General features: G+C 45.7%; 1 protein-coding gene across 1 annotated transcript in view; it reads left to right on the plus strand.

The window, feature by feature from the left end:
• The first annotated feature begins 4,511 nt into the window (after nt 1-4,511).
• Nucleotides 4,512-16,037, plus strand: part of LOC128445766 (protocadherin-1) — a 135,829-nt gene continuing 124,303 nt past the window's right edge. Inside the window, exons 1-3 of the mRNA XM_053428601.1 lie at nt 4,512-4,921; nt 5,043-5,874; nt 10,245-12,428. Of these exons, the coding sequence (XP_053284576.1) occupies nt 4,887-4,921; nt 5,043-5,874; nt 10,245-12,428 (3,051 nt within the window). The 5' untranslated portion in view covers nt 4,512-4,886. The remainder of the gene's footprint in view (nt 4,922-5,042; nt 5,875-10,244; nt 12,429-16,037) is intronic.

Consider the following 16,037-nt stretch of genomic DNA (forward strand, 5'->3'; position numbering starts at 1 on the left):
CTTGAACTTTAGGTTAAACCTGAAATCACGTGTTGCAGCTAACAACCAACCGGTTGGTCTGAAGGAGTCAAAGTCTGAAACTGACCTGTGGAGTGAAACCTTGAACTCCTGACGAGTTCAGATGAACACGGTCGAAACCAGTTCAGCTTCCACCAGTAAAGGTCCAGTTGGTTTAGATCTGACCTGCAGGACACACGTGGCAGTGCTGGGGGGGCGGGGCCGTGGTGAGGCGGCCAATGAGGCTCTTTGTTATGGAGACGAAGGCTATTTGATTTGAGGGGGGGGGCAGGCTGTAGTCTATCAGCTGGTGTTTACTTGTGTTAGTCACTGGTTCAGCTCAGTGTGGAGAAGTTCAGCTGCTCCTGCCATCGTTAACTGGGCCCAGTGGAAGGATCTGCAGGTCAGTGGTTCAGCGCCCGGTTCTCTGGAACATTTCCTACAGTGAGTTTTAATTTCTTCTCATTTCGATATATTTACACCGGAGACGTGAAATTCATCAGCCGATCGTCTGTAATCAGATTTCATAACAGCCTCCACAGAAGTGATTTGATTCACAGGATTATTTTTTGCATCAATATTCCGAGTCTTGATTTGTAGCTCATTTAATTAAGTGGATCTGGTTGTTTTGTCTATTTAACACTATTCTGTTTATATTAATAACCCAAAATTGAATTACACGTGGCAGAAGATTTTATTTATATCACAAGCAGCTGTGAACATAAGCTGGTTTATTAATATGTGGTATGATTTACAGTTGTTTACAGCAGTGTGGTTGTGTTAATGTCCTCTGATGATGTGTAGCTGTACAAAACTCAGTGTTTGGATCAGAACTCACAGATTTGATCGAGCTGCTCGTGTCAGTATTGATTTATTAATGGTTTATTAACAGTCTCAATAATCAATTGATGTTTTTTTTATCAAAATGCTGGTTTCTTCTTCACCTCTGGTTCCAAATGTGGATATCAGCTGGTTTTATTAGTTTTAAATAACCATTGATAACATTCCTCTGGTTTTTGTGAAGACACTTGAACGCATCGTCTCTGGTAAAAAGACGGAGGAGGTTCGATTCCATTTTCAGACATTTGATCAAATCGCTTGAGAAATGAGTCGACACATCAGATAAATCAATAACTTTCATTTGAATAAGCCACAGTCAGTTTAACATGAAGTCGATCGGACGGTTTGTTCTTCATCTAATTTCCTGATGATTTATTTGATCTAAAGTGTTTTTTAGACAAAAATATCAGATTTTCTGCAGAGAGAATTGCAAACGAACGAGGAGCTGATGTCAGCAGATGTTTTATTCAGCAGGAGCTTAGTGTGTCTGAGACTCGGCCTCATGTAATGTGACCTAATGTAATGTACAGTGCTGGAGCTCCGGGACATTAACATGCAAACACACACTCTGCATGTCAATACTGGGAAAACACACTGGGAGGTAACTGGCCCGTTCAGCTGCTTTGTGATGGAGACTGCACACGCCCTCTCTCTCTCCCCCTGTCCCCCATTGTGAGGCTGTGTCTCTCGCCCTCTCTCTCTCCCCCTGTCCCCCATTGTGAGGCTGTGTCTCTCGCCCTCTCTCTCTCCCCCTGTCCCCCATTGTGAGGCTGTGTCTCTCGCCCTCTCTCTCTCCCTCTGTCCTCCATTGTGACGCTGTGTCTCTCGCCCGCTCCAGCTGCCGACACAGCGACTCAGGCCGTCGCTGCTCGGCATCACAAAGAGGCACGTTACTGTCCCCCCCCCCCCCCTCCCCCCCAAGCCCATTCCTGTGTCTTTGTAATGTAACACACAAACACAAACACACACAGAAGGCCGGCCGTGCACACATACATGCACGTGCACACTCACACAAGCTGGTTGGTGGGTTGGTGAGAAAGTTTCGGACTGTGGGAAAAAGGACGAGCTGGACGATCTCTGGCTCACCCGGCACCGTCCCCGAGGAGACAACTCAACGCACACACACTCACACAGACACACACACACACACACACAGCAATCAGTACATGTGAACACACATATCAACATGTGTTCATCAACAAACAGGAACTCGCTGCACTTTGATTCTTCTCTCTCTCTCTCTTGACGTTTGACCCTGAGATTTATTTAGACCCCAAAACTCTCACGACCCAGAATGCTTTTCTTTTTATAAAGACGCGAGTGCACATGTTTCAGCTCAACACGGATCACGTGATCACACTGAAACCAGCAGTCAAGATTCTAAACATGACTTTTTTTTACCAGTTCTCACGAATTAAACACTTAAAACATGTTGATCCAACAGATTTCTAACTAAGAAACTCTTTCTTAACTCTCGCCACTGTGCGTTATCGAGTGTTTTTGTTTCAGATCGATTTGAACAGGTTTAACTGATTAATATTCACCTGCAGGAGAAACACGAGGTCACAGTTAAACCCGGAAACTGACATTTATCACCAACAGTCACTGTTGACCTGGAACATCTGTCAAATCACATTTATTTAGAGTTTAAAGTCGCATCAGGGCCTTTTCCATTGTAACATAACTTATAATCAGTGTATATATGGTCTTTAATAAACAGTTAAATGGTTGCAAGTAGATATTCTTCCTTTTTTCCACAGTTATAACTTCTCCCGTAAAGACTGTTGTTATAAACCTGTTAGTACATGTTTATAACATGTTTATAAGCTCAGTGGACAATTTAAAGTAAAGTTTTTAATTAGAATCACATAAAACATCAAATATCTGATTACACCTAATACAACGTGACTTAAATTCTAATTTTAAAATGTACATTTGGTGTCAAAGCAGCTTCATCACAACCGAGACGACACAAACAAATTACACAAATCAACACTTTCACACAACTCGCTCAGTTTGGCTCCGTGTCCATGGAGACGTGTGAAATGGGCTCAGGGGTCAGAGGTCGGCGGTTCGAGGGTATTTGGCAGCTCCAGAGAAAAATGTGAGAAAAGAAACACACACACTTAAACACACACTGGGGTATTCACATGCACATTCACACTTGCAAACACAGTTAAACCCCCCCACCCCCCCTCCCTCACACACACACTCATTCACAGTCATACAGGGGTAATTAGATGTGTGTTTGTGTGTGTGTGTCACAGCAGGGTGCAGAGCAGTCGACACTTGTGTCGAACAAACGCACAAAAGCAACAGTTGCTGCTTTTAACCTCAGTTGTTTTCAGCTTCTCTTCGTTTTCTATCATTTTAAACTGAATCAGTTTGTTGTTGTTTGGACGAAGTTTGAATCCGTGGAAACTTTTGATTCTTTGACATAAAGACAAATTAACCAAAGAATCCAAAATACAAGCACAGTTAAAACATTTTAAATCGACTCACTGCTAATTAATCAGACACCATTTCCATATCCAATAAATGTTGTAGCCGTTTTAAATTGGATATACATTTTTTATATAGGAGATAAACTGCGATTGTGGAGATCTGTTGGTCAAACAAGTCGAGAAGTTTCCAGACGTCTCAGCAGGTTTTGTGTTGTTGTATTTCTTTGTGTTTTAAAGTTGTTAAAGTTCCGACTCGTTCTTCGTCCTCACTCTGTCCTTGTTGAAGGAAGGGATGTGAGCTGATGTCCCCTCGACGCTCGCTCTGTGTTTTTCTGTGTAAAGACGAGTTGACGCGATGTTGTGATGCGTGAAAGGTCGTTGACATTAAATTAACTTTATTAACACGACTTCACTTTGTGAACGGGAAGCACGGCTCAGATTGTTGATTCGCTTCACAAGGCTCCACGTTCGTGTTTCTGATAATAGTCCCAGAAAATACAAGACTTTACTCCCACACACACACAGACACACACACACACACACACACACACACACACACACACACACACACACACAGTAAACTCAGTGTTGCAGCAGTCAGAGGATGAGGAGGAGGAGAGCATCAACACTTCCTGCTCAGCATGCTGATCCATGTTGTTTTTCTGTGTGTCTGTGTGTGTGTTCCTCCTCAAATCAAGGACGCGAGGAGAGAGAGAGAGAGAGAAGGAGAGAAAGCTCTCTCCAGATTAACCCCGCCGACCTGCAGCCCGGCGTAGGGAGGGAAGTGAGAGAAGTGAGATAGAGGTGAAGAGGAAGAAAGAGTGAGAGTGTGGAGGCTCAGACGAAGCTTCACGAACACCAGACGTCCGGTGAAGACTCGGTTTGTCAGTAAATCTCTGAGCTTCGATCTCAGGATCCGATCTGATCAGCGCAGAGAAAGGTTTTCTTCAGGGAGACAAGAAAAGTCTGAAAAACTCTCAATCACTTCGGGGCCTTAAATGAACGTGAATGAGAAAACAAAACATAACAATGTGATAATGTTACTGTGGTTAAATGTCAGGATTTACTTCTTAAATGATGTTGAAGCAGATCACAATCTTTATTTTTCACACTTTTCAACACTTAAAAAATCTTAAATTTGAGTTCTTCTTAGTTGCAAACAGCCTCTTGAGTTAATTAACTCGTTACAACACTAAATTTACAGAAGATGAATTTCTTTGACATCAGATCTCAAAGCTTTTTCGAGTAGCAGCAGTAATGCACAGATGTTTCCTGTGTGTGGTTTTATTTGAGGAAAGTGGGCGCTGCCACTGACGCACAAACACAAACCTTATGGGTGTACGACAACGATCGAGACCTTAGATGTTGTTTCTGTGACGGAAACTTCAGCAGCCAAACAGTCGTTAGTCTGAAGAGTCTGTGGTGACCTGATTCTCTCCAGAAGGATCAGTGGACTGAGCCTCGTGCTCCGGGTGCACGTTTGTGTTTCAGTCATTCAAACAATTTGATGAACTTTGGATAAACGTGGTTGTTACTGCTCTGATCATCTGCACAGATAGAAAGACCTCAAACCTCTGGACGTGGACACACAGTGAAATATGCATCATGTGGACGTCTCTTGACTTTGTGGACTTTGGAATGTAATTGGCAACTAAATGCAAAAGTAGAGGAAGTGATGTGGAACATATCTGAGATGCATATTCCAAAATTTGTAGATCAAATGAGACTAATTCATGTGTCTCCTCCGTCTGTCTCTTTCAGAGCGGTGCTGTCCCGTGGAGACATGGCGGCGCTGAGGTGGGAGGTTCCCATGTTGCTGGCGGTCGTCCTGCTGGTTTCCTGTGACGCTGCGTCCAGCGACATCCTTTATCGAGTTTCTGAGGAGCAGCCGCCCAACACGCTGATCGGCAGCTTGGCGTCAGACCGCGGCCTCCCCGACGTCGGCCACCTCTACAAGCTGGAGGTCGGCACGCCCTATCTGCGGGTGGAAGGAAAGACCGGCGACATCTACACCACGGAGATCCCCATCGACCGAGAGACGCTGCATGACTGCCGCAACCTGTTTGAGGGCGACAAGTGTTTCCTGGAGTTCGAGGTGTCGATCACCGACATGGTGAAGGGCCTCGGCATGGGGCCACGGCTGATCGAAGGCCGCATCGAGGTGCTGGACATCAACGACAACACGCCGCAGTTCTCCTCGCCCATCCTCTCCCTCTCCATCCCCGAGAACACGCACATCGGCGCCCTCTTCGCCATCCCCATGGCCAGCGACAGGGACTCAGGCGCCAACGGCGTGGGCGAGTACACGCTGACCACCGGGCCCGACGCCGACCAGCTCTTCGCCCTGCAGGTCGCCGTGGACTCGGACGAGAAGCTGCCGCAGCTGGTGGTCATGGGCGTCCTGGATCGTGAGAAGAAGGACTCGTACGACCTGAACATCCGGGTGGTGGACGGGGGGAAGCCGGCGAGGGCGAGCAGCGCCCTGCTGCGGGTCACCGTCACCGACCAGAACGACAACGTGCCCAAGTTTGAGAGGAGTCACTACGAGGCCGAGCTCCCGGAGAACAGCCTGCTGGGTCACTCGGTGCTGCAGGTCGGTGAACACCTCACACACCCTCTGCTCTTAGGTTTCTCCTCTGTGTGCCTGTGACCTGCAACAGGCGATTCATGGATTCATTATTATAAGTTATTAATATTTCATTGATCATTTAAGTTCTCTTATTAAGCAGAATAACCAGAAAGTCGCAGGTTGCAGTTTCTGAAAGTTCAGATTTGCAGCTTTTCAGAATCAATGTTTCCTGCATTAATTTAACCACAAGACTTTGACCTTTAACCCTTTTCGAGCCGATGCAGTGTAAACACATTTATAAAGTGTGATGTTAGCGTGATTCTGACTTTAGAGATGAGACGTGTGCACGTGACTTATGAAATACATCGTGATTCACTGAAGCAGATTACAGCAAAGTTTCACTGAGGAAAACAACGATGAAAATAACTTGAACAACACACATTCAACAAAACATAAATTAACATTTTTATAAACGTTGGTAATTCTGTTAACACTTTTTTAGAGAAATTTAAACTTAGTCATCGTCTCAGGTCTAAATCTTTTTATCTTTTCTGAACTAATGTTCAACCTGCTGTTTTATTTATTGAAGTTTTTATTGCTGAAGTTGATCGATGAGGATGAAACAGATTATTGTGTTTTATCCCTTAAAGGGGAGTTTCAGTGGAGAATATCTCTACCAGTGGTTTTTAATGGGAGGACTAAAGTTCAGACCTGGAACCAGTTGAGCAACAGTTTACTGAACAGTCTTCATCGTCACCACGTGTCTCTGTTCTCAAATGAAACTCTTTAAAGTTTAAGAAAGTGAGTTGTGTTCACGTTGGTGAATCCGGACTCTAACTCGTGTCCACTGAGCGTTTCACTGGAGCCTCTGGGACGCTGAGCACATGACACGCTGCTCAATGGTCCGTACGGACAGATGGTGCAGCCGAGGTGAAGCAGGGCGTGGGATCGCCCTGTGTAGTCACACATTAACCACTGATTCAACTTCACCTCTGAGCTCTTGGCGCGGGTGGCGCTACGTGATGTGGCCGCCGGCCGAGCCGAGCGGGAAGGTTCCGTTTGGTTCAGCGGCAAAACAAACAAAACCAAAACACCCACCGCGCCGTGTCAGCTGCTCGCTTCCCCGGCCGAGCGCGGCCAGCTCCAGTGAACCGTGCAGGACTTAATCTGAGTCAGTCATGAGATTATCCACGGGGCTTATTGGTATTATTGCTCAGGATGTGGCTCATTGCATTTCAGAGAGCTGCAGATTCACCTAGCGTGTGTTCTGAGGACGGGGGCGGGACGTCGCTGACTGACGACCCCGACCTGCTTAAATCGTCCAATAGCGGCGCAGACGTGTAAATCTCTGTCTGTTGATTCGCTCTGTGAAGGAGACTCGTTTTACATATTCTGAAAAATCAGATTTTCGACCTTCCAGCTGCTCGTCACTTTGTTACCTTATAAATAATGAAAAACTTAAAGTGAAGTGCTTTAAATCACTTCAACTCACTTCACTTGCTTTTTATGTTCTTCTTAAACTTTTGCTTGTATAAATTAATGTTTTTAGAAGCTTTCAAAGTCTTTCATGACCTTCATTAGCGGATGAGGAAGCTTTTTCTGCTCAGTCGATTTGCAAGTGGACCTTGAGTTAATTTTTTTTTTTCCTCTTTAAATATTCATGACCAAATTAGCAGCGACCAAAGTTGAAAGCTCCATTAAAAGCTTGTAAGTGGAGTTAGGTTAAAGAGTTTTTATTCAAATTAAATATTTATTCGATTAAAGATGCAACAACAAAAGTTAAAGTCCACGATAAACACTGTGATGTTTTATTGAATTGGTTTAACACTTAAAACTTAACGTGTCTGTTCACTGGGACGACGTGGGTCTGATTCTGAATCAAAGACAAAGAAATATCTGAATCTGCTCTGATTTGGCAGATTAAGTTCGATTGTGTTCACGAGATAAAAGTTTTCTTGGCCTCTAATTGGCCGATGATCTCACGTTTTCGTTGATTAATGGATCAGACGATCGGAAAAATCCATCACATTGTTTTTGACCCTCTTTCAGACGCCTGGTCTCCTCGTGTCTCGAGCTCGTTAAGGACCAGAGCCTCTTCTGACTGTCATCGCTCGTGATTAATTCCCCAAAAAGACGATGAACACATTCAATATTTTGTTGACAGCCCAAACGCAGAGTCCACGCTGAGCTACCAAGTAATGATGATGTAATTTAGTCAACAATGAGGCCGACAGGAAGTTAACGGTGATAGATTGTCCCTCTGCAGAAAGTCTGAAGCTGTTTGTTGAGGAATAAACCAAAAGGAAAGAAAGAGATGGTTTCATGTGATTTACCATCGGAGCAGAAGAGAGATTAGAGGTTTGCTGAATTGAATGAGCTCAGAACTTGCAGGCCTCTGGTCTGAGGATGGAAGAAACCGGTGGGTCTCTGTTAACAGTTAATATTTGCTGTACTTTGGACCTGGAGAGCCGCCAGTGACGCTCCAGCTTCATCACAGCGACCCCGGCTCCAGCTGCTCAATGCACAATTCTCCGAAGCTGTCAATAATTCACCGCTGTCCGGTGATGTCCGCGACTCCAAGCCGCGACCGGAGGAAAGGAAATCAATGGGCAGCAGAAATTATAATTTCGCTGTAATGCTTTCTTTAACCTCAACCTCTCTGACCCGGATCAGTGGCTTCCACGCTCGCCCCCCCGGGCGCCGTCCACGCTCTGTCACCCTCTGTGATCCTGAGCAGGCAGGAAACCAGATATTTATTATGTGACAGCACCGTGAGCTGGAGTCTGTAAAGTCCGTCCAATCCTCTGCCGGCTGTTTAACCGCTTAAACTCTGACTTCCTCCTCAAACGCTCATTTAAAGTCTTCATGTCCCACGAGGACAGCGTCACGTTCTCTGTCCCCGTGATGCTCCACTTCACTTCAGTGGATATTTGGATTCTTAAATAAGGAGGTTGATATTTTCAGAGATTTTTTTTGCTTCTTGCTGAGAAAAGCACAATTTCATGACTAAATGGCAAATATCAGGCAACTGCCAACAGCCAGGTTAGCTTAGCTTAGCATAAAGTAAAGAGCTACAGAATATATTTGTTTTTATTAATTAAAGTTATTATGACGTTTATCAATTAATCAGTTATATCAGATAAATATCATCTAAACACATTGAGCTGTTTGTTAAATCATATTTTTTTATTTAATACAAAAGCTAAAATGTAATATCATCAAATTTTGGGTTTGTGAAAATCTCACATGATAAGTCATCTTAATTATTAAGCTTTAAAGGAAACCCAGGCTAACAGTTTACCTGTGTCTCCAGTCTTTATGCTAAGCTAAGCTAACCACACAGTGACTCTATGCAGTGTATCCATGGTCAGATATAAGAGGTTTTAATCTTCTTGTCTAATTCTTGGCAAACAAAAGCAAATAAGTAATTCAAGTTTTCCTTTATAAATCTTTGGCATGGTCACTTGGGTTTATAGTAGAGTTCTGTGTCCTTGGCCCAGATAACAGCAGTTTTAATGTTTGTGTAAATAAGCCCAGAATATCCCCCCCCCCCCCCCCCATGGCACATTCAGGTTTTTCAAGAAACCAATATTTTGAGGACTTACATTTTAGGAGATGATTCTGCTGAGTGGAAACCTGGCTCGGATCCAGTTCTGCTTCAGAGGAGTAAACTCTAAATGCCCTCATCACATTACTGAGAGTCCCAGGTGAAGGAAGAGCTGAACCAGCAGCACCTGGGACATTTAAATCAGCTGTTCAACAACTAGTTCATTTGAAGTTACACGCTGACCTACATTTCCTCACAGCAGCCGAGGTGTTGAATGAACGCAATTAAAAAGTATTAGATGTGTAGATAAGAAGGCGTCTTAATGATCAGCTCCTAAGTGACATTGTGCTGCTCATCCCACCTAATCCACTAATTACCTCCATTTACTTTGGGTGTGGGCGTGTGAGGCCGGACCGTGGCCGGTGCTGCTCCGTCCTAACGGGCCCCGAGGAGCCGTCTTCATAACGGGTGGAACATTAACTCGTCTGCCCGGCAGCTGCCCCTGAGCCGCTGCTTGGCCGTTACATGTTGCTGTGTGGGTGTTTGCACTCAGCTTCGATCGTCTGTTATGTGTCACACATGACAGAGAACATGCTAAGGGTTGTGATGAGCTGCTTTAGTTATGATTTTGACTCTGAGAGAATAAATAGTAAAACCGATTTAACCAAGGATGTTCAGGCTGCTTCTCAAACATCACTTTTGACTTAGAACTGACAGGAATCGGTCAAATAAGACTTGAAGTATGATGCACGTTTGAAACTGGCTCATGAACGTATATTCGCTGTGATGATTTCTCAGAGGAACCAGGACAATGGTTTTAAGTAACCCTCTCTTCTCGCCCCTGTAGGTCAGAGCCAATGATGCAGACACCGGCCTCAACGGAGATATCGACTACAGCCTCCATCAGGCGTCAGAGACCGTTCAGAGGCTTCTGCGCATCGACCGCTCCACTGGAATCATATACGTCAAAGGCCTAGTGGACCGCGAGGACGAGAGTTTCCTCAAGTTCTTTGTGGGTGCGAGAGATCGTGGGCCCAACTCCAAGTACTCCAAGGTCCTGGTGACCATCAACGTCAGGGATCACAATGACAACGCACCAGCGATCGAGATCCGTGGCATTGGCTTGGTGACGCATCAAGACGGTGTGGCCAACATCTCTGAGGACATGCCCATCGGCACCCCGGTGGCGTTGGTCCAGGTGTCAGACCGTGACGAGGGGGAGAATGCTGTGGTTACTTGTGTAGTTGCCGGTGACGTCCCATTCCAGCTCCGACCTGCAAGTGAGTCCGCCAACGATCGGAAGAGGAAGTACTTCCTGCAGACAACTACCCCGCTGGATTATGAGCGTGTAAAGGAATACAGAATTGAAATTGTCGCTGTGGATTCTGGGAACCCCGCCCTGTCCAGCACCAACTCCCTCAAAGTCCAGGTCACTGACGTGAACGACAACACGCCCAACTTTTCCCCTGCGATGCTCGAGGTGGACTTTCCGGAGGGAAATCAACCAGGTGATAAAGTTCTGGATGTCGTGGCAACGGACGCAGACAGTGGCACCAACGCAGAACTGGCCTATAGCATCATCGAGCACTCAGCCACCAGGCTCTTTGAGATCGACTCCGACACAGGGGAGCTGCGTGTGAGGAACCTGTTGGATCGGGAGGATACCGAGCGCTATGAGTTCCGTGTGGCAGCCGCCGACAAGGGGGTTCCAAGCAAAACTGGCACTGCTACGGTGGTGATTAATGTCCTGGACCGCAACGACAACGACCCCAAATTCATGCTGAGCGGCTACAGCTTCTCCGTCATCGAGAACATGGCTCCGCTCAACCCTGTCGGCGTGGTGACCGTCACTGATGCTGATAAAGGTAAAAACGCCCGAGTCAGGCTGTTTGTGGAACCGGACAACGGGAAGTTTGTCATCCAGAATGGCACCGGAACCATCCTGTCCAGCATCTCTTTTGACCGCGAGAAGGAGAGCACCTACACCTTCCGTCTGAGAGCCGTGGATGGAGGTGACCCTCCTCGATCTTCTTACGTAGGAGTTACCATCAATGTCCTGGATGAGAACGATAACGCCCCCTATGTCACCAAACCGGCCAACTCTACCTACACTTACTTGACACCTGTCACTCAACCGGAGACCCTGGTGGAGGTGGTAGAGGCTGAGGATATTGACTCTGGACCCAATGCTGAGCTGGTCTACACCATCACAGGCGGAAACCCGTTTGACCTGTTCTACATCTCGCCCAGCAGCGGGGAGATCACACTGGCGCAGGAATTCACTGGAAAGCACAATGGGCTGCACCGACTTGTCGTGAAGGTCAGTGACAAAGGGAAACCTCCACGCCACACCACGGCCCTGGTCCACGTGTATGTCAACGACACCAAGTCCAATGTGTCCGTCATCGAGGCGCTGGTCGGACACAGCCTCTACACCCCTCTGGACAGGGACATCGCTGGAGATCCCAACTACGCCCTTGCTCAGCGCAGCAACATCTTGTACGGCAGCCTGGCAGGGATCGCCGGTGTGATCATGGTCATTGTAGCCGTGGTGGTTATTAGACACCGGCTGCAGAAGGACACAAAGAGCGGCTATCAGGCCGGCAAGAAGGAAAGCAAGGACCTGTACGCTCCGAAGCAGGGACCCAAAAATGGCAAGGGGAAAAAGAGCAAAAAGGGTCGAGCTCCAAAACCTGCCAAGCCCCTGGAGGAGGAGGAGGAGGCCAGTCTGCAGAAAGGCCTCAAGTTCAACCTCATTAACGAGAGTGTCACCGACAGTCCCAGAATCCACCTGCCCCTGAACTACCCACCAGGAAGCCCCGATCTGGGGCGACACTATCGCTCCAATTCCCCCCTCCCCTCCATCCAACTGCAGCCACAGTCGCCTTCAGCCTCCAAGAAGCACCAGGCGGTTCAGGACCTCCCCGCCACCAACACCTTTGTGGGAACAGGGGACAACAACTCCACAGGCTCCGACCAATATTCGGATTACAGCTACAAGGCCAACCCGCCCAAATACAGCAGCAAACAGGTAGGAGACTACGCCAACAGTTCAATGTACAACAGGGACATCTATTGGACCGACCGGGTGTGGTAGTCATGCTGGGACTTATTTGGCACTGCCAATATTCTTCCACCAAAGTCGCACTGATTCCCCTGCACAGCACCCGCCTCCAAACTGTCATTTCCCCTTTTATTTTTTATATGGTTTTTTTTTGTTCACCATTTCTTTCTGTTCAAATTTTGGTTTTCACCACAGTACTCACACCATGAAGGATTTCATCAAGGATAGACCAGATATGGGCTTAACAATATTTATCAGCTGACATTTGAGTGGAATTTTGAAACCAGAGCCTCCTACATGAACTGATCCAGAACACGGGGGGGGGGGGGGGGTTCTAACGTGTTAAATGAAGATTTCCTGGTTTATTACATCACATGATGTTAAATTGTATTCACAAAGATAAAGAGATAAAAAGATTAAATGCACGAAGACCCTGAATTAAGGGTCCACTGCTGATCTGGTGAATCCCATGCGGGTCTATCCTTAGCTTCCATATGTTCATCCTTTGTTTGATTTGTTTTTGTTTCACCTGTTCATGTTTAATTTGTGTTCACCTGTTCACGGTGGGTTAAATGAAGTAGCTTCCGAGTTTCTCCTGTTTTTATGAGCCACAAATGTTTTGGATTTGGAGTTTCTTTGTTCAGCCGTTGGAAGGTTCAAACTGACAACCTCATTAAGTCTGAATGTGTTTTTCTTTTCCGTCTTTGTTTTTTTTTCCTCCTGGCGAGCTGGCTCAAAGTCCAAAGCCTCTTTACGGCCTGATCAGCTCGTTGAAGTGTGACAAAGAGTGACTGGGAATTCCTGAGTTTTATTTTTTGTACCCGTTTTATTGTTCCTGTGCTTTGTTTGCCCGGGAAGTCGAGCGGCTGAGCGGCACTTCAGATTGTTTCCATCCAGTTCAGAACAATTTAAGGTAATTTCAGCTCAGTCAGGGAGCCAAGCGGCGAACAGAGAAATAAAGAAAGGGAATGAGAAGGTGTAAAAAAACCACTATGAAGGAAAAGGTACACTAAGACTAAACACAACCATTTCTTAACCTCTGCTCCTCCTGTCAGTTCGGCTGAAATACGACTTCATTTTGCCGTGTTCCCAATCACCAGGGCTGAAAAGTCAATTGTTTGCACAGATTAATGGCAGGTAATTTTCCAGGCGCCTGCCTTTCTACCCAGAGTGCCTTGCTCTATTCTATTTAATGTACAAAAAGGGGGGGGGGGGTTGGAGACGGGGGCCATTAACTGCGTGATCGTGACAAGCTTTCACGCCACGTCGGCTCTTTTTGTGGCTGCACGTTGATGGACTCGAGGCTGTGAAATGAAAATGTCATGTGCACTGTGAAATCCATGGAGACAATCACGTTCTGGCTCGATAGCCATGTTGGATCTGTACATATATGTGATGTCAAAGACTTTATTTTGTTTGTGCTTTTTCATCTGCTGTTTATGTTGCAACATTATTGTGTGTTGTGTGTGTGCTTATTAACAAGGACATTTCATTGTTCCCCTGCATATTTAAAACTTGCATTCATGTGAATAGCTGAACCAAAGACTCACACACACACACACACCTGCGTATGCATTCCCATCATTATCATACAGTTCCTATGAAGCTGCTGTTCAGGCTGTTTCCTGTTTGCTTGGTTCTGCAGAGTTCCTGCTGGTGTTAGCAGCTTGCTAACGGTCCTGCTGGGTTAATGTTCAGCCTTTAACACTTCAACCCGCAGGCGCCACACTTCACTGGAGTCGGATTTAAAAGCCCCTTGGCCTCATATCAACTCTGCTCCATCACGCACATGCTTATCCATGTCCCCCCCCTTCTCTGGGGGAGGTAATTGTACAGTGTTTTGTTTTCTGTTTGTTTTTTACAGCTTAAAACAGAATTTATTTCAATAAACATGTTGCTTAAATGTGGCGCTCTCTGTGCTTTCACTGGGTGGTGGAGGTGGGGGGTGGTGGTTTCATTTTCATTCTCATCCCTCACTCTTGGAGAGAGAATGTACGTGATGCATGTTTCCTGCATGAATATGTTCATTTGCTTTTATTTCATCAAGATCTTTTTCTGCAAATGAGACCAATCACAAAAACACAGTCGACAAATCAAAGACGACACAATCACACAACACACGAGACTGAGAAACAAGGAATCGTGGAAAACACTCAAAAGAATCATGAGATAATAAAGTGTATTATTTATTTAAGACTCAGTTGTTTGAGGGCAGTTTGTAATTGAATTCATTTGAATGTTACATGGTAAGTAAAACCAGTTCCCGAGCACAGAGCTCGATTAAACTGGATCGTGTTGAATCGACTGAAATGAGATCGTAGTTTTAAATCTGGTTTAAATGTTTAAAAGCTGTTTGAACGATACAGAACAGCTTCATGGTCAGAGACAGTGAACTCAGGTTTACAACCAGAGGAACCAGTTTAAAAGAAAAAGAAAACAATCAAGACACAAAACATAATATTTCAAATGGAGGAAAATTCAAATAAAGTTATTTAAAGAAAAGATATTGATTTAGCAATTAATCAAATGAAATAGAGGTCTTCTCTTTAAACACATCCTGATTAAATCTTCTGAAAAAAGACATTTGTTGCAGCAGAGTTCACAGAACCGTGTTTTCAGTCTTAGAACTCGTCTGCGATTAAAAGGTGATAATTGAAATTCATTAAAGTCGAACTGAAGTCAAGCGAAGCCTGAGGCATAAAGAACAGTGTCATTAGCAAAGAAACAAATACTGATGTATTGATTATGTCATTTATGTAAAACCGCCTGTGGGCAAAGTGTCCCTGACGCCATCAGAGACGTCTGAGAGGAACCACTCGAGCGTGACCTCATCTCTATGGTGGTGGGTGGGGGGGGGGAGGGGGGGGTTTACGATCACAAATGCTTTGGAGAGATCGATTCAGAAGAGGGCAGAGAAGATTTGCTTTTTATCAGATGACTGAACCTGGAGCAGTTATTGCACTGTGGCCCTCGGGGGGGTGGAGGGATGGGGGGGAGGGGCCAGACTGCTGCTGTGTGTTTAGTGAGTCAATAAAGGTGAAGTTGTACTTTAACCAGCGACCAGTTTGAATTCAAATCAAAACACATGAGTCAAAGCAAACGTTACATTAAAATTAATAATCAATGAAAGAAGCTGTCATCCTCAGACACTGAGTAAAAACAAAGGTAAATTATTTATAATTTAGAAACACAGACTTTTCAGTGGTGACGCAGTGAAAGCATCAGGAGACGGGACCTGACAAATCCAACGACCAGTGAACGCATCACCTGAGTCTGTGACTTTAAATCCACAGCGCTGCCTACCTGTTGGCATGTGGCCTGTGTACACACAGACACACACACACACACACACACACACACACAGACACACACAGCCGTGGACTTTGAACCTGCAGTGAGATCACAACGACACAGAGCAGGTGCTGAATCTGCCGGGGTCAAAGGTTAAATATCACTCAGGAGCAGTTATGAGCATGCAAGGGTGAAGAGGTCAAAGGCTAAGGAGGCCACAGCCTGCACCCCCCCCCGCCAACCCCCCGCCCTGTCTGGACTCCACATTAACAGTCCTGTAACGCA

Source organism: Pleuronectes platessa, chromosome 8 (genome assembly GCF_947347685.1).
Source record: "Pleuronectes platessa chromosome 8, fPlePla1.1, whole genome shotgun sequence".
In the NCBI taxonomy this organism is placed as follows: domain Eukaryota; kingdom Metazoa; phylum Chordata; class Actinopteri; order Pleuronectiformes; family Pleuronectidae; genus Pleuronectes; species Pleuronectes platessa.